At 41.2% G+C, this 27997-nt stretch overlaps 2 protein-coding genes across 6 annotated transcripts in view; one reads left to right on the forward strand and one right to left on the reverse strand.

Moving 5' to 3' along the window:
- ACTR10 (actin related protein 10) overlaps positions 1-3660 on the reverse strand; it is a 35349-nt gene extending 31689 nt beyond the window's left edge. The window contains exons 1-2 of one of the 2 annotated variants that reach the window (XM_055289243.2): positions 3449-3660; positions 821-893 (exon numbers count right to left, since the gene is read on the reverse strand). In XM_055289243.2, the coding sequence (XP_055145218.1) occupies positions 821-893; positions 3449-3525 (150 nt within the window). In that variant the 5' untranslated portion in view covers positions 3526-3660. The remainder of the gene's footprint in view (positions 1-820; positions 894-3448) is intronic. The other variant, XM_055289242.2, reaches the window with a different exon arrangement.
- Positions 3661-3870: 210 nt separating this feature from the next.
- Positions 3871-27997, forward strand: part of ARMH4 (armadillo like helical domain containing 4) — a 210824-nt gene continuing 186697 nt past the window's right edge. For 3 of the 4 annotated variants that reach the window (XM_055289237.2, XM_055289239.2, XM_055289240.2), the window contains exons 1-2: positions 3871-3999; positions 4255-4356. In XM_055289237.2, coding sequence (XP_055145212.1) covers positions 4335-4356 — 22 coding nt within the window. In that variant the 5' untranslated portion in view covers positions 3871-3999; positions 4255-4334. The other variant, XM_055289238.2, reaches the window with a different exon arrangement.

Here is a 27997-nt window from a genome sequence, read left to right on the forward strand (position 1 = left end):
TTTTAAAAGTTTGTTTTCAAAATTCTTTGGGTTTTGAAACTATAAATAGGGAATAAATATCTGATATATTATAAATAATAAAATAATTCAGTGGTTCTAAGACTTATAAAAGTATTTTACTGAGGTTAAAATTTTTCTCTTGATATATGATTCCATTTACATAAAATGTATAGAAAAGACAAATCTATAGAAACAGAAGGTACACCCTAATGGGCTGAGGATAGGAATGAGGATTAATTGTAAACGGGTATTAGGGATTTTACTGGGGTGATGAAAATATTCTAAAACTGGATTGTGGTGGTAGTTGTACAACATGACATACTTATGGTGTGCAAAATTAGACCTTGATAAAGTTGATTTAAAAAGAAAAACTGTTCCTTGGAAATATAGCCACAAAGTATATATTTAGTACTGTGTCGTTTTTTTTTTTTTTTTTTTTGAGACGGAGTCTTCCTCTTGTCCCCCCAGGTTGGAGTGCGATGGCATGATCTTGGCTCACTGCAACCTCCACCTCCCGGGTTCAAGCAATTCTCCTGCCTCGGCCCCCTGAGGAGCTGGGATTAGAGGTGCCTGCCACCGCTCCCGGCTGATTTTTGTATTTTTAGTTGAGACAGGATTTCACCATGTTGGCCAGGCTGGTCTCAAACTCCTGACCTCAGGTGATCCACCCGCCTTAGCCACCCAAAGTGTTGGGGTTACAGGCGTGAGCCACCACGCCCGGCCTTTAGTACTGTTTTAATCAATCTTACTTGAAGTCATATTTTAAAATATTTTATAGTACAGTATTTATTTTGCTAATTTGTTTTTTTTTTTTAAATACCTTAGGCATCTCAGCTCTTTTTATCACACTAGGAATTATACATCTTGGACCAGTTTCTCCAGCAAATCCACACCTGCAAATAAATGGAAAATTGAAACAACTTACAGTATTCTTTTAAGTATTTGTCACAGAAACCAATTTTCTCTGTATTTGTTTCAAAACAGTGGCCACAATAACGTTTGAAAATACCTCTGATGTATTTAATGGGATCAAAAAAAAATCACTCCACAAAACTAATAAGTTAATACTATTTATTAATGCTTGTGTATTAATAGAAAAAAATTATATCAAATTCGTGATACTGAAAAAAACAAATGTATTATTTTAGGCAGCATTTACTTTTATTTTTTATTTTTTTGAGACGGAGTCTCGCTCTGTCACCCAGGCTGGAGTGCAGTGGCGCGATCTCAGCTCACTGCAAGCTCCGCTTCCCGGGTTCACGCCATTCTCCTGCCTCAGCCTCCTGAGTAGCTGGCACTACAGGCGCCGGCCACCAGGCTGGGCTAATTTTTTTTTTTTTTTGTATTTTCAGTAGAGACGAGGTTTCACCGTGTTAGCCAGGATGGTCTCGATCTCCTGACCTCGTGACCCACCCGCGTCAGCCTCCCAAAGTGCTGGTATTACAGGCGTGGGCCACCGCGCCTGGCTAACTTTTTTTCCTAGTTGTTAATTTTAGCAGAATCTTAGGCAAGACATATCTACAACTCTGAATCTGTACTACATTACGTGACTTCATTCATATAATTCATCCGTATCACTCATAATTCCATCATTCTAATATTGTTAGCTTCCATACTGGTGTACTCACTTTCAGTCTACTTATGATTATGCATACATATTTGACATAGTTATAATCACAATTCATACATAATTAACTCATACAGTAAGCTTCTGCCCATATTAACATAATCTTCATTGCCATCATTTTTACTTTTTTTTTTTTGAGGCAGGGTCTTGCTCTGTTGCCCAAGCTGCAGTGCAGTGGCACAAACTCAGATCACTGCAGCCTCCGCTTCCCAGGCTCAAGCGATCCTCCCCCCTTGGCCTCCGAAAGTGCTAGGATTTCGGGCACGACACTACCGCTGGCTAAATTTTGTATTTTTTGTAGAGCTGGGTTTCCCCATGTTGCCCAGGCTGGTCTTGAACTACTGGGCTCAAGTGATCAGCCCGCCTCAGCTTTCCAAAGTGCTGGAATTACAATATCATTTTTAAAACTGCATTATTATTTTAAAAACGATGCTCTTTTCTTGAGTATTTAGGTATTTCCATTTTTGTTTCATGTTAGTAAAACTTTGCTAAAAACGTTGCTAAAAATGATCATCATACTAGTTTAGTCTTAACATCCTGTCTTCTTGTCCTGTCTCGTTTTTGGTACTGCTCTCCTTGTACTCCCAAATAATTCTCTCCATCTCCTCCTATTCCCGTCTCCATGTTTACTTGCATCAGTGCTCCTCAAACATCTCAGAATGCAAGCCATTAGATTTCAATTCCTTTTTTTACTTCATACATTTATCATCCTCCTGCTTTTTCAAATACAGCTTTTTGCTTATTTCTTCCAAGTACAGCCAAAATAATTACCTTTGAATATAAGCCTCAAACTTTTTATTATGCTTTCAAAATAATTTTAATAAGAAAATATAAATAAGGAAGGGCCTTGCATAAAACAATAAGAGAATGTCAGTAACCAAGGACTATGTTTAGTCCAATTCTGGAGTTCCTGGGGTCCAATTTTTAAATAGGCTCTTTTAACCACTTAATCAATAAATAGTTATTAAATACTTACTATACGTCAGGAAGTGCCTAGAGATACAAAAAGATTTTTCAAATGTTTCATTTTCATAAATATATATATGATGTAATTGCCTGTTACTTCCCTCTCTATTGAGCCAATCACTGGGACTCTTAATCTGGGGTACCAGGACCACAATGATTGTCCGCCAATTCCCTGAAACTATAAGTATCTTAAGATTTGTGCATTTGTGGTTTTCATCCAGCCATTAAAGAGATCTATGCCATCCGAAAGGTTGAGAACCTCCTCTCTATTGTTTACAAGTTGGTTTGTTTAAAACATGTCAAATCTAACCTTCGAGTTTAGGGGAGCCAACAAAGGATTTCCAGAATCTTATCTATAGGGTTTCACCTCTTAATGTGCCCAGTCTCCCTAATTCTTGAGGAGCGATAGCCCTGTCTTAAACATCTTTGCATTTTCAGCACCAAAATAAGCTCCGTTCAATATTTTATGATGAAATTCGTCATCGAGCATTTACATTCGGTTGGCTGCCTTCCTCAACTGATGATCCCAGGGTAAGGGGGGTCTAGGTCACGGTTGTCATCCCCTACACAGATGATCCCAAAGGGTTTGTTGGGTTTGGGGTGATGACAAGGGGCGGCGACGAGGGCAATTCAACCGAAGCTTCCTGGGCCTCTCTGGGAGTCAGACCCCGATCCTCGGATTCGCATCGCCCAGGGAGGAAATAATAAGAGCTGTTATTTGCAAGGGCGCTGGTTGAAGAAAAGGGGACACCCGGAGCTGCCCAGCGAGTCGGCGATGAGGACCCAGGCAGTACCTGGGGCTCGGCCACCCGCCCTCCCCTCGGGTCGAACGCAGCTGGCGTCACGGCCACTCACTTGGTAAAGGCCTCTCCCAGGTCGATCACGACCGCCGTCTTCTCCCCGCCGCTCCCCAGGCCCTCGTAGAGCGGCATGGTAGTAAGGAAGACCGGGAGAAGAGGGTCACAGTATACGCGGCCAACAAGCCTCGGCGCTCGGGGGGCGGGGCCGGGGCTCCGGCGCTCGGGCGTCGGCGACGGCGGGGGCCTCGCGCGGCCGCGGCGCGCCGGGCCCGGGCTGTCCCAGGCTGTGCCTCATTCCGCGTTGGAACCAAAGCCTTGCAGATGCTGCCTTCTGCAGGACTAGGGGAAAAGAGGCGCTGGTGGTCGCGAATCCGAGTGCGGGAGCGCGGAGGAGGCGGTGATCAGGCGCGCCGGGCGCCCCGAGGGGGCGGAGCCGGTCCGCCTGTTCCTCCCACCCACCACGCCCCAAAGCCGCACCCACGCGCGGCTGTGAAGAGGTTCGGCCTCAGCTCACTGTGAAGAGGTCCCTGAGGACCTGGCTACCAAGGGGCAGCCGAGAGACCACGCAATTCCGAAGCTTTGATTCATGCTGTTGGGGGGCAAAAGGTGCTGAGACTCTATTGTGTGCTAGGCGTTTTGCCTAATATTTAATCTTCTCAAGAAATAACAAGAATACGTGTTTTCTTATCTTTGGGGACCGACGCTCAGAGAGATTAACTTTCCCAGTGTCCCACGGCAGAGCCAGGAACAAACCCACAGACTTCCTAATTGCAAAGCCTATGCTGATGATGCTTTAGAGAATAATACGTACAGACAATACTTTAGTTAGTAGTCTTTCTGAAAGTTTTCATTTTACTCCAGAATTAAGCAGCTGAAGTAGCATCTGTGAATCCTGAATCTATCCATGGAGGAGCGGTCGGAATGGTTTAGAAGAAGAGACAATGAAGCAAAGGCCCCTATTAGGTTGGTGCAAAAGTAATTGCTGTTTTTGCCATTACTTTTAACATTTACATTACTTTTTACACCTTTGTCACTTCACAGCTTTCTGTGAAAATATTTTTTTCCTGCAAATATTAGCTCTAACTGTGTCTATGCATAGGAGTGGAAAAGACTGTCAAAGGAGAGGCTGTGCAATAAGAAAAGAGGTTCAAGGGTAAATCGGTGAGGACTAGCAACATTTAGTTGGTGTACTGGGTTGAATGATGTCCCCCCAAAATTCTTGTCCACTGGGAACCTCAGAATGTGACCGTATTTGGAAATAGAGTCTTGGCAGATGTCATCAAGTTAAGATGAGGTTATACTGTATTAAGATGGTCCCATCTGTCCGAGCGCAGTGGCTCACACCTGTAATCCCAGCACTGTGGGAGGCCAAAGCAGGAGGAGCCCTTGAGCCCAAGAAGTCTAAGGCTGCAGTGAGTCGGGATTGTGTCGCTGCACTCCAGCCTGGGCAACAACAGAGTGAGAGCCTGTCTCTCAAAAAAAAAAAAAGGCCCTACTCTAATGGTTGGTAACAAGAGTTAGTGGGGTAGTTGGGGATAAGCTATTTCCATAACAAAAACTAAGGCTGTAACAATGCAGAAATTTGTAATGTGATATTAGTAAAATTCATGTTTAAGTCCAAATTACTGATTAATGATCCTCCTTGAAAGCAAATTGCTGGAGATAGGAGAATGAAGTTGGAGTTGTGATGGGGAAGAAAACTTTAAGAAACGTGAGAAGAGATTAAATTTTTTGCTTAATAGGGTCAGAGTATTTGAATAGGACTCCTTACTTGAGTTCAGATTCTGTTTCTGCCACTTTCTGTCAAGTCCCTAATACCTCTGATCATCCACTTCCTTATCTGTAAACTGTTCTGCTGCTTCACAAGGTATTTGCACGGATCAATTTGAAATTATGTTTCTGAAACTATTGAAATTATAAAGTTTGTTATTACCCATTCGATGTTTTCCATGACAGCTCACCGGCTGTATTTGTTTCCTAGGGACTGCTGTAGCAAAGTACCACAAACGGTGGTTTAAGGAAACAAAAAATTTATTCTTTCACAGTTCTGGAGGTGAGAAGTCAGAAATCAAGGTGTCAGCAAGAGCAAGGTCATGCCCTCTTTGAAGGCTCTTGAGGAGGATCCTTTCTTGTCTTTTTTTTTCTTTTTTTGAGATGGAGTCTCGCTCTGTTGCCCAGGTTCTATCTCAGCTCACTGCAGCCTCTGCCCCCCACCAGGTTCAAGTGATTCTTCTGCCTCAGCCTCTAGAGCAGCTGGGATTACAGGCACCTGCCACCACGCCCAGCTATTTTTTTTGTTTTGGATTTTTAGTAGAGATGGGGTTTCACCATGTTGGCCAGGCTGGTCTCGAACTCCTAACCTCAGGTGATCTGCCTGCCTTGGCCTCTCAAAGTGCTGGGATTACACCACGCCCAGCTTTTTTTTTTTTTAACAGAGTCTCGCTCTGTCATCCAGGCTGGAGTGCAGTGGTGCAACCTTGGCTCACTGCACTCCAGACTGGGCTCAAGCAATTCTCCTGCCTCATCTTCCCAAGTAGCTGGGACTGCAGGCATGTGCCACCTTGCCTGGCTAATTTTAACATTTTTTGTAGAGATGGGTTTCACCATGTTGCCCAGGCTGGTCTTGAACTACTGAGCTCCAATGATCTGCCAGCCTCAGCCTCCCAAAGTGCTGGGATAACAGGCATGAGCCACCGTGCCTGGCCTTCTTTCTTGCCTTTTCCTGGCTTCTGGTGGTTGCCGGCAATCCTTGATGTGCCTTTGCTTGTAGATGCATAACTCCAATCTCTGCCTCTGTCATCACTTGGCCTTCTTCCCTGTGTCTCTGCATTTTTCACATTATGTACTCCTCCCTGTGTCTTCACATCAGTTTCCTTCTGTATGTGTCTCTGTGTCCAGATTTCCCTCCTTTTTTCTTTATTTATTTTTATTTTTTCTGTATTCTGCTGAACAAATTTCCCTCTTCTTGTTTATTTTTATTTTTATTTTTTTTGAGACGGAGTTTCACTCTTGTCGCCCAGGCTGGAGTTCAGTGGCGCGATCTCAGCTCACTGCAACCTCTGCCATCTGGGTTCAAGCAATTCTCCTGCCTCAGCTTCCCAAGTAGCTGGGATTACAGGCACCTGCCACCATGCCTGGCTAATTTTTTGTATTTTTAGTAGAGATGGGATTTTGCCATGTTGACCATGCTGGTCTCGACTCCTGACTTCAAGTGACCTGCCCGCCTCGGTCACTGAGTTTAGGAGTTCAAGACCAACTCCCAAAGTGCTGGGATTACAGGCATAAGCCTCTGTGCCTGGCCTCCCTCTTCTGAGGATATCAGTTACTGGCTTAGGGTCCATCTTAACCCAGTATGACTTCATCTTAACTTGATTACATCTGCAAAGGATCTAATTCCAAATATAGTCACATTCTAAGATTCCTGGTGCACACGAATTTTGGGGAGGACACTATCAACCCAGTACACAACCTAAATGTTGTTGTTCTCCATGGTTCTGCTCTTGAACCTCTTTTCTTATTGTACACCCTCTCCTTTGCCAATCTCTTCCACTCGCATAGATACAGCTAGAGATAATATTTGTTGACTTCTATTTGCTAGCTCTCCTTGCTATATATAATCCCATTTATTCCTCACAACAACTTTATGAGTTAAGTGTTACTGTTACTGGAAAGGGGTCTCAATCCAGACCCCAAAAGGGTTCTTAGACCTCGCACAAGAAACAATTCGGGGCAAGTCCATAGAGTAAAATGAAAACAAGTTTATTAAGGAAGTAAAGGAATAAAAGAATGGCTACTCATAGGCAGAGCAGCAGCGTGAGCTGCTTAACTGCTTATACTTATCATTACTTCTTGATTATATGCTAAACAAGGGGTGGATTATTCATGGATTTTCTGGGAAAGGGTTGGGCAATTCCTGGAACTGAGGGTTTCTCCCCCTTTTAGACTATATAGGGTAACTTCTTGATGTTGCCATGGCATTTGTAACTGTTGTGGCACTGGTGGGAATGTCTTTTCAGGTGCCTTGACATTCTTCATGTTTCTTTTGTTTGGGATTAAGTGAACTTGGACCTGTCGTTTTATAGTTTTCATCAAATTTGGAATATTTTGACTTTTGTTTTAATTTTTCTATACTGACTCTTCTCCTTTGGGTAGTCCAAGTACATATGTTATTAGGTGGTTTAAAGTTTTCTCATAGCTCACTGATTCTTTGTTCTTTTTTCTTTTTCTCACTTATATTTTTTCTCTGTGTTTCTTTTTGTATAGTTTCTACTGTTTTGTCTTCATGTCTATTAATCTTTTGCAGCATTTAATCTGCTGTTAATCCCATCCAGTGTATTTTTCACCTCAAAATTGTATTTTTAACTTCTAGAAGTTCAATTTAGGGTTTTTTTTTTGTATCTTTTCTTTCCTAGACAGAGTTTTGCTTTGTCACCCAGGCTGGAGTGTAGTGGTGTGATCTCCCCATTGCAATTTCCGCCTCCTGAGCTCAAGTGATTCTTCCACCTCAGCCACCCAAGTAGCTGGGACTACAGGCACATACCACCATGCCCAGCTCTTTTTTTTTTTTTTTTTTTTTTTTTTCTGGAGAGACAGGATTTTGCCATGTTGCCCAGGCTGGTCTCAAGCTTCTGGGCTCAAGCAATCCACCCGTCTCAGCCTCCCAAAGTGCCGGGATTACAGGTGTAATCTGCGCCCAGACATTCTTTGTATCTTCTATGTCTCTCCTTAAACATGCTTGTGTTTTCCTCTACCTTCTTGAATGTATGGACCATAAATATAATTATTTTAATGTTCTTGTCTACTAATTCTCTTTTTTTTTTTTTTTTTTTTGAGATGGAGTCTTCCTCTGTCTTCTAGGCTGGCGTGCAGTGGCACAATCTCGGCTTACTTCAACCTCAGCCTCCCTAGTTCAAGCAATTCTCCAGCCTCAGCCTCCTGAGTAGCTGGGATTACAGACATGAGCCACTGTGGCTGGCTAATTTTTTGTATTTTTAGTATAGACGGGGTTCACCATGTTAGCCAGGCTGGCCTCGTACTCCTGACCTCAGGTGATCCACTCGCCTCGGCCTCCCAAAGTGCTGGGATTATAGGTGTGAGCCACTGTACCCAGCTGGTCTGCTAATTCTATCACCTGTGCCCTTTCTGGTTCTATTTCTATGTTTTCTCCTTGCTATGAGACATATTTTCCTTCTTTTCTACATGACTGTTAAGTTTTGATTAGATGCCAGACAGTGTCAATTTTACATTGTAAAGATGCTGTTTTTTTTTTTTTTTTTTTTTTTTTAATTTCTTAGAATATTCTCAAGCTTTGTTCTGGAATGCAACCAAGTTACTCAAAAATAGTTTTATCCTTTTGGGGCTTGCTTTGGTAGGTGGGACCAGAATAGCCTTTAGGCCAGAGCTAATTTTTCTCCACTAGTGAAGTAAGACCCCTCTTTTACTATTCTACCTAATGCCCAAGGTATTACAGGGTTTTCAACTGTGGTTGGTGGGAACACAAACACTTCCCAGCTGTATGTGAACTTCAGGGAATTAATCTGCCTTCGCTTTTCTGGTGGTTTTTTTCCCCCAGCCTTGAGTAGTTTCCTTACATGCGTGTAGCTAAAAAATTCAAGGAGAACTCTGTGCAGATTGCCAAAGCTTTCTCTCTTTTTGTGCAGCTCTTTCCTTCTTCTGCAGCTTTCTCCCTTTGGTACTGTCTTCTGCGAATCCTACTGCTTTAGCCTCCCTGAATTTATGACTTTGTCCCTAGTGGGAGCAGTGTGGGTTCGCTCTCCCTGTGCTGCATCCTGGCACCTCCAGACCACAGGGTGAAGCAATCACAGGGCTTACCTTACTTGTTTCCTTTCTGTCAGGGATCACTGTTTCACACTGCCTATTGCTTCCTATCTGCAAAACTTTGTTTCATGTATATTATGTGCTGTTTTTTAGTTGTTTTAGGTAGGAGTCCCTGTTATTCTATCATGTCTTACAAGAGAAGTCCCTCCAGAAACTGATTTTAAAACCAACATTTTGTATAAATAGTTGTTCAGTTATCTATTGCTGCCTAACAAATTTTCCCAAAATTTAGTGGCTTAAAACAGCCACCACTTATTTGCTCATGATTTTGATAATTTGGCTGGGCTAAAACAGGTAGTTCTTACATTCCACATGGTGTCAGCTAGGCTCACTCATGTGTTTGCAGTCAGTTAACAGGTCAGCTAGGGACTGGCTGGTCCAAGAAGGCCTTAGTCACATGTCTGGCAGATGGTGATGGCTTTCAGTGAAGCCCCTCTCTCTTTGTGACCTCCTACCCTCTTGAACATGAAACCAGTTTTATTTAATTGATAACAGAAGCATACCAAAACCCTGAAAGCTGAAGTGGCAAGGTTGCTTAAGGCCTAGCCTTGGAAGTCACACATCACTTCTGTCTCAGGCTATTAGTTAAAGGAAGTCACAAGCCCAGCTTAGATTCTGGGGTGGAGAAATAGACTCCATTTAATTGGAGTGAAGGGAGTGAATTCACACAGCAAAGAAGTACAGACACAAAGAATTACAATTCTTTGTAGTAGATTGTCATAGTAACTAGTCAACAAAACATGTATTTAATGGCATCGTTTGTTTTGAAACTATCTTCTGGGTTAGAGGACAGTCTATTATATGGAAATAACTAGTTTATTTTGGCCCAAAAACCTTATTGTGGGAGGATAACCGTTTAGACCTTTGCCCTATGAGGTGTCAGGATGTGGACTAGAGAAACTATTGGGCTGTAAGTGGCTAGGAGATCAATGTTAATACCCTCTCCTGCCCTTCCAAGAGTTTACATATTCTTGTGTAGAGAAAAGAAAGAGGAAAGGGAAGAGAAAAAAGGAGAAGATAGAAAAAAATAGTACTAGTTCACAAAATATAGGAAAAAGAATTATCTTCTTGCCATCTGTGAGGCAAAAAAGGACTCTTTCCATTGCATGGAACAGAAACCTAACTCAAAACTGGCTTGCTTAACTGAAAATCCTGAAATAGAATGGGGCATCAGGCATGGCTGGATCCTGTGCTAACAGTGCGATCAGAATATTTCCATCTTTCTGTCTTCCTCTAGGTTGGCTTCATTCTCAGGCAGCCTTTCTCCTTGTGAGGGCAATGTGGCTCCCAGAAATTACAGATATATACCAACCATTATAGCCATACCCAAGAGAGAAAGCTTCTCTTTTTAAAATTCCAGCACTTCTGGTGCTGACTGGCCCTGCCTCAGTCCATGTTCATACTTGAACCATGAGCAGGAAAATGAGATACTCTTATTAGCCAGGTCTTCTGCCCATTGCTGAGGTGGGCTTTGCCCTATGAGAACTAGAGGACAAAAAGTGGGGGAAATGTGGTTTCTCAGCAGAAAACCAGGGTATTTTTCTTAGAAGCAATGGGAATAGATGATGGGCAGGCTGAAACAATGGAAGCCCTAAGCTGCCTCTGTCCTTTTCTCTCATACACAGCCTATTTTTCTCCATTCCCACTGTACTGCCTAACCTAAATGAAGATAATAATGAGTCCTGGGAGCCCATGTTGATAAACTGCTCATTCTTAGTCACCAAAGCCCTCCTCAGAGCTAATAATCACTGCCTCCAAGAATACTCAGCTTCTTTAACTCAGAAACTGATGTTGGGTCCAGAGTGGCTGGGAAGGTGACCTAATCTTAGGTTTCTGAATGAGCTATAAAATCCCTCTAATGTTTGGTTGATGAAGAAGAGTCTTCATCAGCATCAGTGACCCAAGTAGTTGCATTTATAGCTAGAAGTTTATTTTATAACCAGAGTCACCTAGATCCCTCTCCTTCCATCTTTTCCTGTCCTAATGAGTTGCAAAGTCCTGTAGATTCCAACTCTCTGCAATCAGAAATGTGTCACCAGCTGTTTAATTGGTCTCTGGCCTCTCCACAGTCCACTGTCTATACTGCAGGCAGAGTGAGCACTCTAAAATGCAAACATAATCATGACACTCTTCACTTAAAATATTTCAGTGACACTCTGCAGTTCTTAGATAAAGCAGCTGCTGTATCAGCCAACCAGTAGTTTCCCAAATGTATCCTGCTACTTCACACTTCCTATATTGTGCCTAGAATGTCTTTTTTATCTAGCTGCTTTCCTTTTTGTCTTTCCAAATTCTGCGGAAGTATAACCTCCTTTGAAAAGCCTTCTCTGACCTCTGGTCTATGTTAATCTACTTTAGATCTTCACCTGGCCTTTCACAGCGTCCTGTGCATATTATAGCACATTAAAACACAGATCCAGGAGGGCAGGGATCTTTTTCTGCTTAGTTTGCTATTGTATCCCCAGTGCCCAACACAGCACCTGCACATAGTAGGTTCTGGATAAATATTTGATAAATGACTAGCACCTATTACTGTAAAGTAGTCCTTTATTTACTGTGTCTTCACTCTGAGATTAGGAACTTTACAGGCCAACACCTAGAGAGGACTGAGTATGGACTAGGCACTTAATAGTTTTTTTGAATAGATAACAGTAGCATGAAAATGTGATCAGCTGAACGGTTCTCAGCTCACCTTGAAGCCAATTGGCAAGGGATAGTAGGAAACTTCTTTAGAGTCTGAGCATTTAGCTATCCATCTGTGTGACTGACCACAATAGTGGTTTTGAAGCTAACCTCTTAAAGAAAATTTCATGCCACATTTCATGAATGCTTATAACACATTGTAATAAAACTCCAAATAATGAGCTAGAGCCCACAACCAGCTGGAATTATGGTAGTGTGTCCTCTTCTAAGAAAGAGAAGTAATTCACCAGAGAAAGGTACCAGGAACTATGTTAAGGTCAGGACACATTCAGGCTGATTTATTAGACTCTTCATTTCTGCAGAACCAGACAATGAAAATGTATTGCCAACTATAAGGTATGACAAAATCCTGAACCATCAATCATGGAATCAGTTACCCACACATATTTCTACTTGTAAAGGGAGAGAAAATTGGCTAAAATATTTAATAAAGCTTTTTATAAACCATTCATGGAGCATAAAAGTATTCATTTGCTGACCTAGCATTCTATTTCACTAATATTCTACTATAAATATTTTCATGCTGTGCCTGCCAATGGACGAACAAAAATGGAAGTTTTCTTGTTTCTCCACGTTTGTACCTCAGGCCAGCATCAGATGTGGAATTGACCCTAATGATTTAATTTTTTTATATTGTGGCTAAGATGAGAGAATGAGACTTTTTTGTTTTTTTCTAGTCATTTTCTTCTGTTAGTCTCAACCAGATAAGTTTGATATTTTATAAATAAAAATGCTTAGGTTGATCTGATTTTTATTTTTATTTATTTTATTTTTTATTTTATTTTATTTTATTTTTATTTTTATTTTTTTTGAGACGGAGTCTGGCGCCCTCACCCAGGCTGGAGTGCAGTAGCGCGGTCTCGGCTCACTGCAAGCTCTGCCTCCCGGGTTCACGCCATTCTCCTGCCTCAGCCTCTCCGAGTAGCTGGGACTACAGGTGCCCGCCACCACGCCCGGCTAATTTTTTGTATTTTTAGTGGAGACGGGGTTTCACTGTGGTCTCGATCTCCTGACCTCGTGATCCGCCCGCCTCGGCCTCCCAAAGTGCTGGGATTACAAGCGTGAGCCACTGCGCTCGGCTGATCTGATTTTTAAAAAATGATTCGAAGTAGAATGATTTGAGAATGTCAGTTACAGTTCTGTTACTCTAAGGTCTTGTTTACATTCAAGGCAATGATGGAAAGAATGTTATTCCTTAGATATTTGACCCATGCATAGTAACATTATGGTCTTGTTGAGGCATCAGTAGGACATACTGTTAAAGAATAATCTATTGATAGGGAACTTTTAATAAATTACACTTTTTTTGAGACAGAATCTGGCTTTGTTGCCCAGGTTGGAGTGCAGTGGCACAATCTCAGCCCACTGCAACCTCTGCCTCCTGGGTTCAAGTGATTCTCCCGCCTCAGCCTCCCGAGTAGCTGGGATTACAAGCGTGTGCCACCACGCCCAGCTAATTTTTTTTTTTTTTTTTTGAGACAGAGTCTTGCTCTGTTGCCCAGGCTGGAGTGCAGTGGCTCTGTCTCCACTCACTGCAAGCTCTGCCTCCTGGGTTCACGCCATTCTCCTGCCTCAGCCTCCCGAGTAGCTGGGACTACAGGTGCCCACCATCACGCCTGGCTAATTTTTTGTATTTTTAATAGAGACGGGGTTTCACCATGTCAGCCAGGATGGTCTCGATCTCCCAAAGTGCTGGGATAACAGGCGTGAGCCACCGCGCCCGGCCAATTTTTGTATTTTTAGTAGAGATGGGGTTTCACCATGTTGGACAGGCTGGTCTGTAACTCCTGACCTCAAGTGATCCACCCGCCTCGACCTCCCAAAGTTCTGGGATTACAGGCATGAGCCACCATGCTTGGCCAAATTATACATATTTATTATAGAAAATTCCTATTTTGTTAACAAAATTAATGATTTCTTTCTTTCTTTCTTTCTTTTCTTTCTTTCTTTCTTTCTTTCTTTCTTTCTTTCTTTCTTTCTTTCTTTCTTCTTTCTTTCTTTTCTTTCTCTCTCTCCCTCCCTTCCTTCCTTCCTTCCTTCCTTCCTTCCTTCCTTCCTTCCTTCCTTCCTTCCTTCCTTCCTTCCTTCCCTGACTCCCTCCCTCCCTCCTTCCCCCTCTCCCTCTCTCTCTCTCTCTCTCTCCCTCTCTCTCTTTCTGTGACAGAGTCTCGCTCTGTTGCCCAGGCTGGAGTGTGTCTCAGCTCACTGCAACCTCTGCTTCCCAGGTTCAAGAGCTTCTCTTGCCTCAGCGACCGAGTAGCTTGGATTACAGATGTGCGCCACCACTCCCAGCTAATTTTTGTATTTTTAGTAGAGACGCGGTTTCATCATGTTGGCCAGGCTGGTCTCAAACTCCTGGCCTCAAGTGGTCCACCTGCCTCAGACTCCCAAAGTGCTAGGATTACTGGCATGAGCCACCATGCCCATCCAGCAATGATTTCTTGTCTAGTATGTGCAGGCAGAGTGCTAAGTCTGGTATCTCAGTTAATCATTGCAAATCTTTATTTATCAACATATGAAAAAAATCTCCTGCTCATAGAGGTTAAGTAACTTGTATGAGGTCATACTGCTAATATGTGACAAAATTTGGACTTGCTCTTCCTATTACCCCACATTGCCTTCTGAAAAAAAAAAAATGACAGCTAAATTATACATGTGTTCATCAGGCACTCCTAAAGGGAAAAAAAAATCTGGAGCCAAACCATTTAAATAAATGTGACAAGATATATCTAAAATTAAACAGTGCATTGAAGGGTGTGATTTGTTCTGCTACAGAAAAAGTATTCCCAGACAGTCTAGATTATGTCTCTGATCAATATGCTCAGTGTGAGAAGGATATTCCATTTTCTGAAAATGATCCCACACATTCAGCTGCAAATAGTTAATTAGTCATTTCATAGCCAGAAAGAAGGAGTAATCCTTTAGTGTCCATATGGCATACGTTTTCCAAGCTTATTTTTACATTCCCTTCAGTCCTTTCAATCCCAGCCTGAAAAAATTACTTAGATGATTTAGATGTAAAGAAATGTTATCATGTACACTCTATCAGGACATGCACTGAGCCCCTCTTCTCAAAGGCCTTATCAGACAGAGGTTGTTTTACCAGTGGGGTTTATTTCTCCAAGAAACAAATTCAAGTAACAGAAACACTGATTGCAAATTTTGTGCTAAGCAAATACTGTTAAAATATTTTAGACGTGATAATGGTATTATGGTTATATTATTAGGAAAGAACTCTCTTTTAGAATTGCATGATGAAATATTTATGGGAAAATGATATCATGCCTGAGATTTACTTCAAAATAATGTGGAGAGAGAGGTTAGTGAGTTTGCAGATGGGGCAGATGGACCATAGGTTGATGGCTGTTGGCCTGGATGATGGCTATTTGGGGGTTTATTACACTAGTATCTATATGTTTATGTATTTAAAAATATGTTAAAAAATGCACTCACCTCTGGAAATATATAAACAAAAAAGAATACAACAAAAGAAAAAGGTAAAGCTTTTTTAAAAAAAGAAAAAAAGAATAATAAAAAATAAAAAATTTAAAAGTTAAGGTTAAAAAACAAAATATTCAACTAACAAGGCTGACTCACGTTGGGATACATATTCACTTTATAATAATCCTTACCTTCAAGTACACTATTTAGGGTAGAACAACAGTACTCAAAGTATGTTCGGAGAGGATTGTTTGTTGCCCATAGGCATCAGTGTGTATCAGCCAATATTTATATCAGGATAACATTTTCATTACTATTTTGGTATAAGAAATTTTGATGTGATTTTTCTCACTGGGGTCGTCCAAGAAGAGCATACCTAAAAGAACCCAATTTTCCCCATTGTTTTCTGGGAGGTTTTGTTGTGGTCATCATTGTCATTGCTGTTGTTCCTATTTTGTGGTACTGTTTTCTGTAGTGGCAACAATTGGGAGTGTGTGAGGTATATATCCCATGGCATGTGGGGTTCTGCCAGTCGTCTGTCGTTTGGAAATATTTGAGAGGCACTGCTCTAATGATTGAGTCTTACCATAACGTCTATATTCTCACTTGTCGTTAAAGATAGGTAAAGCCTAGTCACACATCCTTACGGAAAATAATATGCCATATTGTCTAACGTTGTCAGCAGGCATCACGAGAGGGAAAGAGAAAACTGTCAGTCTACGCCCTGTAATTCAGGGACAAGGGTGGAGGCAAAAGCAGAGCAGCATATGTTCATCAACTGAAAAGTGGATAAAGACAATGTGGTACAGCCATACAATGGAATATCATTCAGCAATTCAGCAACAAAAAGGAATGAACTGCTGAAATACCCTACAACATTGGATGAACTTCAAAATCATTATGTTGAATGAAAGACACCAGATATGGAAGATAATATATGATTCAATTTATAGGAGCTGTCCACAAAAGGCAAATCTATACAGCTAAAAAGCAGAGTTTCCTAGGGCCAGGAATGAGAATGGGTATTAATTCTAAGTGGACATTAGGGATCTTAGTGGGGTTACAGGCATGTTCTAAAACTCGGTAAATTTACTAAAAATCATTGAATTGTATGTTTAAAACCAGTGAATTTGATGATATTTAAATTATATGTCAACAAAGTTGTTTTATATAAAAATCAAATCAGCTCTAAAGTCTTATTTTTCACTTTTCTTTTGATATTTTTGAATGTATGAGATGTGGCAGTGATCAAAGCTAGTGGAGTGGTGTAGTCCAGAAAGAACGTTTGCTTGTCACATTTTACAATGTTCCAAATGCCTGACTTGGAACTCCAGTACCAAGAAGCTTTGTATAAAAAATTGTTGGCGTGGGCCGGGCACGATGGCTCACGCCTATAATCCTAGCACTTTGGGAGGCCGAGGCGGGCGGATGGCCTGAGGTCAGGAGTTCAAGACCAGCCTGGCCACCATGGTGAAACCCCATCTGTACTAAAAATACAAAAATTAGCCGGGCGTGGTGGCAGGCACCTGTAATCCCAGTTACTTGGGAGACTGAGGCAGGAGAAACGCTTGAACCCAGAAGATGGAGGTTGCAGTGAGCTGATACTGCGCCATGCACTCCAGCCTAGGCAACAAGAGTGAGATTTTGTCTCAAAAAAAAAAAAAAAATTGTTGATGTGGGGTGCATGTCTTTTAGAAATGTTTGAAAGGCCTTCTTGTTATCCTAGGGGAAGAGGCTTCTCTTCTTCAATTCAGAGCCAATCCCTGCACTCGAGCTCTGGGCCTCATCCCTCACACCTTCTCAGTGGCCATGCTTCCTCAGTTATACCTGCCTCCTTCTGTTTCTCACCAGCATCTTTTAAAAAAAGAAAATCCTCCCTTAACCTTATCTTCCCCTGTAGATACCGCCCTATCTCTTTTCCGTTTGATCTTTGTGAAAGAGTTGTCTACATTCATTGCCTCATCTTTCTTTCTTCCCATCATTCCTTAACCTGTTGCAGTCTGGATTTTGCCACTTGACCAATATTGCTCTTGCCAACCACATCAGTTTCTTCTTTGTTTGCTGAATCCAATGGACATAGGTCAGTGTTTAGCCTACTTGACTTCTCTGTAAATTTTCAAACTGTTGACTGCTCTCTCCTTGAAACTTTCTCTTCCCTTAGCTTCTACAACACTACTCTTTTTTGGTTTATTGCATATTTTATAGATATTTCTTTGGAGTTGTCTACTATTCTATCTCTTAGTATGTTAATATACTGTTCTCTACCATTTTGTCTTGGGATCACTTCTTTTCTCACCTCCACACTTGCTTCCTCAGTTATCTTATTTCATTTACCATCATATACTCATGCCCAACCCCACTCTCACACAGGCTGTAACTTCAGCTCAGATATGTTGCCTGAGCTAAAAACTTTATTATCCAACAAAACACAGATAAATTCTTTGTGGACATTCCACAACCACCTTAAACTCAACATGTCCAAAACTTAACTACTCATAATGCTTTGAAAAGTGTCCCCATAGCCTACATTTTTTTTTCAACCACTGTGAAAGATCTTTCAGAGCCCAGGCTAGACACCAGAAATAGTTCTTCTCAACTCCTCCTTTCCTTTTACTTCCCATTTTCCATCAGTCATGAAGTTCTATGATTTTTCCTTCTCATATATCTTGGGTCTGTTATCATTTGTCTTGATCTGTTCACGCTGCTATAACAAAATACCATAAACTAGGTATCTTATGCAAAACAAACTTATTTCTCATAGTTCTGGAGGCTTGGAAGTCCAAGATCAAGGTGTCTAGTGAAGGCCCACTCCCTAGTTCACTGAATTGTGCCTTCTCACTGCAACCTCACGTGGTGGAAGGGGCAAGGCAGCTCCCTGGGGTTTTTTTTTCCTTTCTCAAAATTGGGGAACTAATCCTATTTATGAGAGTTCTGCCTTCATGACATAATCACCTTCCAAAAGGTGCCACCTTTTAATACCATCACCTTAGGGGTTTGGATTTCAATGTATGAATTTGAGGGGACATAAATGTTCAGATCATAGCCCTTTCTCTCCATCCTTACTACTACTACATTAGTTCAGGGCTTCATCATCTTTCTTTCCCACTCTCTCTTGAGTTTTACTTGTATATGAACACAGCATGGTAGCCATACAAAGATTTTAGGTTCTTTGCACTGTCATTTGAGTCTTTATGATCAGTAAATCTGTGAGAGGGAGGTTTGGTGAATATTGTCTTTTTCCAGAGTTCAGGGGTCAGATAGCCTGTAGGATTTGGAGATGGCATCAAAGATGACTTTAGCAAAGTTGTCCAAGTATCAGTGCAGTTCCTGGCAGAAGTATAGCAGTTATTGATGTCAGTAATCAGCAGAAGTCTCTTAGGCACAAGAACAGAGAGATAATGTCACTTCATTTAGGGACAAGAGTAAGACTCATCCCTAATGAGGCCCAGCACCCTGTCACCTTAAAAGAGAGTTTCACCTGGCAAGCATGAAGTGCTTGTTAATCTTGTTCTCCCAGCAGCTTCATCTCACAGGAATTAAGCTATCTTGGTCAAGATGATGGCACTATTGACTTCCATGAAGCAGCTAGACTGCCACATCTGGCCAGGCATGGTGGCTCACGCCTGTAATCCCAGCATTTTGGGAGGCCGAGGCGGGCAGATCATGAGGTCAGGAGATCGAGACCATCCTGGCTAACACAGTGAAACCCCGTCTCTACTAAAAATACAAAAAATTAGCCGGCCATGGTGGTGGGCGCCTATAGTCCCAACTACTCGGGAGGCTGAGGCAGGACAATGGCGTGAACCCGGGATGTGGAGCTTGCAGTGAGAGGAGATAGCACCACTGCACTCCATCCTGGGTGATAGAGCGAGACTCTGTGTCAAAAAAAAAAAAAAAAGACTGCCACATCAACCCAATGGCCACAAATGCCCTCAGCCTGGGTCATGGACTGCCCCAGTCTGTTTAAGGATGAACAAAATCTTCAGGGCCTTGAATGATTGCCCTAGGAGAAGAAGGGAAAAAAACCCCTCAGTCTCCTTGATAAGCAGAAAGAGATCCCCTCCAAGGAAGTAATTTCCATGGCCTTGGCCAGGTGGCTCAGCTTCTATACCAAGGACCACTCCTTGTCCTAGGCCTTGCTGCCAAGGCCCTAGCCATCACTGAGAAAGGATTCTATAAACTGCCTCAGTCCCTGACTCGATTGTCTTTCCCAGCACATCAGAGTTTAGTCAAAGAACCAGCATCTTCATCTGCTATTTCGTATGTCCTCTACAAAGTAAAAGCCCTCACCATCTCCTTCCTATGTTACTGCAACTGCTTCCTCACTAATTTTGCTGCCTTTAAGTATCATACTATCCCTTCATATTTCTCACCTAGTTTTACTTCTTCACACTGCTGCCCAAGACATCTTTCTAAAACCCAGCCCTCATCATGTCACCTTCTGCTTAAAACCCATAATCATCAGGACAAATTCCAAATGAATTCCAGATTTCTCAGTATGACAAACAAAGTCCCTCATGACCTGACCCCTGCTCATCTCTCCCTGGCCTTACCGTTCCCCTCTTAGAACTCTGCTAACATAGTAATGAACTATGAGTATTTCCCAAAATGTGTGCGTTTTTTCAGTTCGCCCCTATGACTTAGCACACTGCTCCCTCTCCCTCTCTGGAACACCTTCATCCTTCAGGACTCAGTTCAGACATTCCCTTTGTTAGGAAGTCTTCCCTGGCCCTCCAATTTTTACTAGTGCTTCTCCTTTGGGTTCCCTTCACTTTCTGTACAAACCTTTTATTACTTTGTTTTGTAATTTTCCCCTTTTCTTATCCACCCTTGGTCTTCCAAATATTTGACTCTAAGGACGGTGTTTTAACTTCTTATTCTCAGAGCTGAACATAGAAAGTATTCAATAAATTTTTAAAAAATCGATCAATGATGCATAGAACAATGAATGAATTAAGCATATAATGAATGAGTAAAACAGAGCCTGTAATTTTCCCCCTTGTTTATAATTTTCCCCCTTGTTTATAAAGAAGACCAGCCAACTAACCTTCAGAGGAGAGATCCAGACTTGTTGCCCTAGATTACCACTGCACAGTAAACTGCCTACAAAGCTCATTACATTGAGGTCTATCCTAGTAAACTATAAGAGTAATTCTCTTGATCTTTTCTTTGTTCTGATTGTTAACATGACTTTTGTCAGTTGGTTTATAAAAAACAATTAGAATGGCCAGGCACATGCAGTGGCTCATGTCTGTAATCCCAGCACCTTGGGAGGCTGAGACAGGAGGAGTGATTGAGTCCAAGAGTTCCAGACCAGTCTGGGCAACATAGTGAGACCCTGTCTCTACAAAAACAAAGTAATTAGCATCTAGTTTCAAACGGCCTGGAGAGAAATACTTTAATTTTTGGATGATACTCCCTTTTGCATGTGAGAGAAGGCAATCAGGAAGAAAACTGACAAGAACTGAGTTATTTCAATGGGTCTCATGTTGATTAATGCCACACACTTCTTCTCAGTTGTAGTTTTTTTTTGCACTTACCCATCAACGTCTATCACTGTACAAATATATCACTAAGCATATCATCCTAGGGTAGCATTTCTTTCTAATTTTATCACTTAATTATGATTCAGTGTTTACTTCTAGTTTGGCAAACAGGACATTAAAAAATGTCAAACTAAAGTTGGCAAATGTTTCGATTTTAAAGCATAAATACCTTTTTCCTCCAAAGTATAATTTAATTTTTCTAGAAAAGTTCAAACAGGCTTTATACTTTTTGACAATATTCAAGCATTTTACATACATAGGATAAAAACACATTAACTTCTTTCTTTGGAAAAAATATTCATATTGCACAGAAGTATATGAAGTAAAATGTGTCCTTTCCCCAATACAGTGCTCTGCTCCTTCAATACGACTCCATATAGCTCACCATTGTCACATTTTGGATATTTTCTGTGTGTACAAACACACACATTATTTTACATGAATGTGATAATTGCTTCTAAAACTTGTTTTTTTCACTGAAGTTACCTTAAAAAATCAAATTAAGTCTATGTATATACTCTCACCTCTTCCTTTTTAATAGCCATAGTTTTCATGGATTCATGGATGTATTATTATTATTTTTTTAGCAGAGCCCTTTTAGTGTCTTAGATTATTTTTAGTTTTTCTCTATTATCAAAAGCCACAGTGAATTTTTTTTTTTTTTTTTTGACAGAGATTAGCTCTGTCACTCAGGCTGGATCACTGCATCCTCAAACTCCTGGGCTCAAGTGATCCTCCCGTCTCAGCCTCCCAAGTAGCTAGGTACGCGCCACCACGCCAGGCTATTTTTTTTTTTTGAAACGGAGTTTTGCTCTCGTTGCCCAGGCTGGGGTGCAGTGGTGCTATCTCGGCTCACTGCAACCTCCGCCTCCCGGGTTCAAGCGATTCTCCTTGATTAGCCCTCCCGAGTAGTTGGGATTACAGGCATGCATCACTACGCCCGGCTAATTTTTTTTTTTTTTTTTGTATTTTTAGTAGAGACGGGGTTTCTCCATGTTGGTCAGGCTGGTCTCAAACTTCTGACCTCAGGCGATCCTCCTGCCTCGGACTCCCAAAGTGCTGGGATTACAGGTGTGAGCCACAGCGCCCAGCCACGCCAGGCTAATTTAAAACTTTTTTTGGGCCAGGTGCGGTGGCTCACGCCTATAATCCCAGCACTTTGGGAGGCTGAGGCGGGCGGATCACGAGGTCAGGAGTTCAAGACCAGCCTGGCCAACATAGTGAAACCCCGTCTCTACTAAAAATACAAAAAATTAGCCGGGCAAGGTGGTGGGCACCTGTAATCCCAGCTACTTGGGAGGCTGAGGCAGGAGAATCGCTTGAACCCAGGAGGTGGAGGTTGCAGTGAGCTGAGATTGCGCCATTGCATTCTAGCCTGGGTGACAGTACAAGATTCCGTCTCAAAAAACAAACAACAACAACAACAAAAAAAACGGCCGGGTGCAGTGCCTCACGCCTCTAATCCAGCACTTTGGGAGGCCGAGGTGGGTGGATCACCTGAGGTCAGGAGTTCGAGACCAGCCTCTGGCCAACATGGTGAAACCCTGTCTTTACTAAAAATACAAAGATTAGCCAGGCGTGGCGCCTGTAATCCCAGCTACTTGGGAGGCTGAGGTAGGAGAATCTCTTGAACCTGGGAGGCAGAGGTTGCAGTGAGCCGAGATCGTGCCATTGCACTCCAGCCTGGGTGACAGAGCAAGACTCTGTCTCAAAAAAAAAAAACAAAAAAACCCTTTTTTTTTTGCAGAGATGGAGTCCCACTATATTTTGCCCAGGCTGGTCTCAAACGCCTGAAGTGATCCTCCTGGCTTAGCCACTCAAAGTGCTAGGATTACCGATGTGAGCCACCGCATCTGTCCTACAATGAACATTCTTTAAAAAAAAAAAAATATATATATATATATATATACACACACACACACATACACATACACACACCCACACATATATAATGTATACATACATATGTAGTCTTTGTGTACTTGTATATGCAAGTATATCTATAAGATACATTATAGTACGTATATATACTATGGTATGTATATACAAGTATATCTGTAAGATAAATTTCTAAAAGTGGAATTGCTGGGTAAAGGAGATATATATATACACACACACACACACATTTATATATTTTTGTATATATATATTAAATGCAGCCCTAAAGTTGTACCAGTTTACACTCCCACCAATAATAAATAAGAATGCTCATTTGCCTAACTTTCTCTAACACAGGGTAACTTCAGTCTTTTAAATCTTTACTCATTTGATAGATGGGAAATGATATCACATTATTATCTTAATATAACTTTCTGTAACAATGACTGGGGTTGAATATATTTTTATGTGGTTGTTTTATATTGCCTACTTATGTTCTTTGCCCATTATTCTATTGAATTGAGTGTCTTCTTTTTAGTGGCAACACCGGAATTTCTGTATAGAAAGAGCTTAAGATAAGCAACCTTGTTGGAAAGGGTAAAGCTAAGGACCTTGCCTTAAAATTGTGATTGTGCCATAGTTTATGTAAGATTGAAAAAAGGTCTATTGTTCATTGTTCTTATCAAAGAATGGATGACAGGTAATGGAAATGGCCTCCTCATCCCCTTGTCCCACTTTGATTTTATGACTGCTTTTATTTGATTTATAAGAGCCTTATATTTATGAAATAAATCAGCTCTTTTGTGTCATGTTTGTTACAAATATTTTTCCTGCTTCTTCTTTCAACTCTATTTAAAGTAACTTTTACCCTTCAGAATCTTAATTTGTTTTTCTTAAATGAGATGGGGTCTGCTGTGTTGCCCCAGGCTGGATTGTAGTAACTATTCACGGGTGCAATCCCACTACTGATCAGCATGGGTGTTTTGATCTCCTCTGTTTTCGACCTGGTTCACCCCTCCTTAGGCAACTTGGTGGGCCTCCACTCCTGGAGGTCACCATAGTGATGCCACACTCAGTGTGGACACCCCAATGGCATAGCGCACTACAGCTCAGAATTCCTGGTCTCAAGAGATCCTCCTACCTTAGCCTCCCAAGTAGCTGAGACTATAAGCTCGTGCCGCCATACCCAGCTAGAATTTCAATTCTGTATGAACTAATTGGTTATCCTTTGTATGGCTTCTGAAATAACTGTCATATTTAGAAAACACTTCTATAATGCAAGGCTATAAAAATACTTATTCATTATTTCTGGTACATTCATGGTGTCATATATATTTATGTTTAAATTTCTGACTCACCTTGGTGATATTTTTAGCAAGAAAGAATACAGAAACCCAGCTTTAAAAAATGGTAACTTAGTTGTAGGATGTAGTTACAATTTTAAAAAATGTTACTCTAAAGTTCTATCCAGATCTAATTATAGGCTGGGAGTTGTCTGTAATCCTAGCACTTTGGGAGGCGGAGGCGGGTAGATCATTTGAGGTCAGGAGTTCCAGACCAGCCTGGCCAACATGGTGAAACCCCTGTCTCCACTAAAAATACAAAAATTAGCTGGATGGTAATGGCATGTGCCTGTAATCCCAGCTACTTGGGAGGCTGAGGCAGGAGAATCGCTTGAGCCTGGGAGGCAGAGGTTGTGGTGAGCGGAGATTGCCCCACTGGATTCTAGCCTGGGAGATAGAGAGAGATCCTGTCTCAAAAAAAAAAAAAAAGAAAAAAGTAGAGAAAAATAAACAAATGAGCCTCTTTTTGTTATCATTACTCAGAATTTGTTTTTGTTGCTTTGCAATATTTCAATGAAGATTTTTTTTCAATATTTATTCTGGTTCACAAATTAAATGCTGTTAAAATAAAGTGACATCAGGGCAGAACAAAATACAAAATGGCTACATACATGCAGTGTAGTTCAATATGAATTTGAATGTATTCCACCAACACAAGACGATTTGAAAGCAAGTGCAACGGACCGAATGTTTATGTTTCCTCCAAAATTCATGTGTTGAAATCTCACCCCCAAGGTGATGGTATTAGGAAGTGGGGCCTTTGGGAGGCGATTGATATTATTGCCTGTATACAAGGGGCCCCAGAGAGCTAGCTCACCCCTTCTGTCATGTGAGGACACAGTGAAAAGATGGCCATCTGTAAGGAGGACCCTCGCCAGACAATAAATCTGTTGATGTCTTCATCTTGGATTTCTCAGCCTCCAGAACTGTGAGAAATACATTTTTTTTTGGATATTTCATAAGGGATTTAATTCAGAAAAGTGGTCACATGTTTCTTGGAAGTCTTTAAAAAGTCTTTAAATATATTTTTTATTTTTACAAATTTATGGAGTACATGTGAAAGTTTGTTAATTTTATATAATCTATTGTTTGTAAGTCACTATGGTATTTTGTCATGGCAGGCATAATGGACCAACATGATAAGTTTCTATTATTTTTTGTGTGTCATTCAACAAACTTGCCCCAAAGAATCTATTATCTAACTGATAGAATGATATGGTATATTTAGGTGATTTCTTATTGCCCTCTTTTTTTTTCTTTTTTTTCTTCTTTCTTTTTTTTTTTGAGACTCTGTTGCCCAGACTGGAGTGCAATGGTACAGTCTTGGCTCACTGCAACCTCTGCCTCCTGGGTTCAAGTGATTCTCCTGCCTCAGCCTCCCGAGTAGCTGGGACTACAGGCGTGTGCCACCACACCCGGGTATTTTTTGTATTTTTAGTAGAGAAAGGGTGTCACTATGTTGGCCAGGCTGGTCTTGAACTCCTGACCTGGTGATCGGCTGGCCTCTGCCTCCCAAAGTGCTGGGATTTCAGGCGTGAGCCACCACACCCAGCCTGCCCTCTTTTTAAAAATCAAGAAAATAGTTATAGTTGTTAGAGTATAAGGCTCTTAAAGGCAGGGTAATTTTTTTTTTAATGTTGGGGTCTTGCTATGTTGCCCAGGCTGGCCTTGAACTCTTGGGCTCGAGCAATCCTCCAGCTTCAGCCTCCTGAGTAACTGCAACTACAGGTGTGCACCACTGTACCCGGCTTGCGGATAGGTTTTATTCAACATAATAGTGGCACTAAATAATTTTTTAATACATTTAAGCTGTAGAGTATATATCTTTTTTTTTTTTTTTTTTTTTTTTTTGAGACGGAGTCTCGCTGTGTCGCCCAGGCTGGAGTGCAGTGGCGCAATCTCGGCTCACTGCAAGCTCTGCCTCCCGGGTTCACGCCATTCTCCTGCCTCAGCCTCTCCGAGTAGCTGGGACTACAGGCGCCCGCCACCACGCCCGGCTAATTTTTTGTATTTTTAGTAGAGACGGGGTTTCACCGTGGTCTCGATCTCCTGACCTTGTGATCCGCCCGCCTCGGCCTCCCAAAGTGCTGGGATTACAAGCGTGAGCCACCGCGCCCGGCCTGAAATTTGGAATTTTTAAAAATTGAAGTAATTTCGATCTGTGATTGAAGATTTCTTCTACAGTTTTTTTCTCCTTTTATTAAAGAAAAAAAACCTAGGTCATATTTATGTTCAGAGTTTATAAAATAAGCCTATTTTAGTTCAAAAATATATACAGTCAAAAGATAATATTATACGTAGATACAAAAGGACCCAGCCAGAATAATGTTCCTCATTTATTGAATGGATCACAAGTAAGATAGACTAGTCAAGCCAGGAACTAACAGACAAGGCTTTGCTTCTGCACCTACATCCTTGAGGCAGAGGGACAAGCACAATGTTGTACAGAGGTGGTAGGAATGAGTTGGGGGACAACGGTATAAAACAGTATAAAAGGGATGAGCCCTGGCTACCTGAAGCTTCCGAGCTTGGCATTAGATCTTTCTCATCAGTTAATGCCTAACTTTACCTGACTCTTCTGACCCTCTCCCAAACCGGAAAGATGGCATGAATCCATGCCTTTGTTTAGGATTCTTTATTAGTATCACTTCTGTTTAAAGTGAACCCTAGGGAAAGGGTTCATGTCACTCTAGGGAAAGCATGACTTGGTGGTCTTCTATTCTGGGGCCAGGGCCAGGAGATTGAGTACTGGTTGATTGGTGTCATTTTTATATTTCTCTTTTCATTCACATGCAGAATAAATGGAACTTTCTGTCTGTCTCTTTCTCTGTCTCCACTCCTTTCTTTTAAGTGCATTATTTTTATGAAAGCTTAATTCAGTGTGATCATGGTGATGGTCTAGGGAAACTACAACAGGCTGTAATTTTTTTTTTGTCAGCCCACAGAAGTCATCCTGAACAAAAACAACCTTAGCTTCAGCAAAATGTAGGCAGTAATTAAGATGAAGATATGGGCTTTTTGCTCAAATTAAGAGAGTTTCTTTGATTTGCCTTACTAATGAAGCACTGTGTGGTAAGATTTTCAAGCTCTCAGTTTCTGAAAAAACCTTCTCAGGAACATAAAAAATCATTCTCAATAAGTGGCAACGATTATTTCTATAATGGCCTGTATTTGTTGATCTTTGTGTATGTTTATAAAATATGTATTGTTTTTACTTTAAACATATCCTTTCTTACCACTCTATCCCTATTAAAACACAATAGAAAGGAGTTTTTAAAATATCAATGATAACTTTCAGGTTTTTTCTTTTTAATGTCTTTTCTAGTTTTATTTTTAATTACGAAATTAATATATGCTCTAGATAAAATATTCAGACAATACAGAAACATATAAAGTAAAATTTTAAATCATCCTATCTCTCCCAGTTCTACTCCTTAGAAGTAGTCATTGGGAAATAGTTTGGTGTGCTTTCAGACAGTTTTCTATGGGTATAAAAACATTTTAAATTAAAAACATTAACTCTTTTCCAGAACTTTATATTGTAGAGAAGAAACAGTGCTACTTTTTTTTTTTTTTTTTTGAGATGGAGTTTTGCTATTGTTGCCCAGGCTGGAGTGCAATGGCACAGTCTCTGCTCACCACAACCTCCGTCTCCCGGGTTCAAGGGATTCTCCTGCCTCAGCCTCCCGAGTACCTGGGATTACAGGCATGCACCACCATGCCCGGCTAATTTTGTATTTTTAGTAGAGACAGAGTTTCTCCATGTTGGTCAGGCTGATCTTGAATCCCTGAACTCAGGTGATCCATTCGCCTTGGCCTCCCAAATTGTACTTTTTATTTTTGGTAATTTTTATT

This window comes from Symphalangus syndactylus, chromosome 8, assembly GCF_028878055.3.
Source record: "Symphalangus syndactylus isolate Jambi chromosome 8, NHGRI_mSymSyn1-v2.1_pri, whole genome shotgun sequence".
Lineage (NCBI taxonomy): Eukaryota > Metazoa > Chordata > Mammalia > Primates > Hylobatidae > Symphalangus > Symphalangus syndactylus.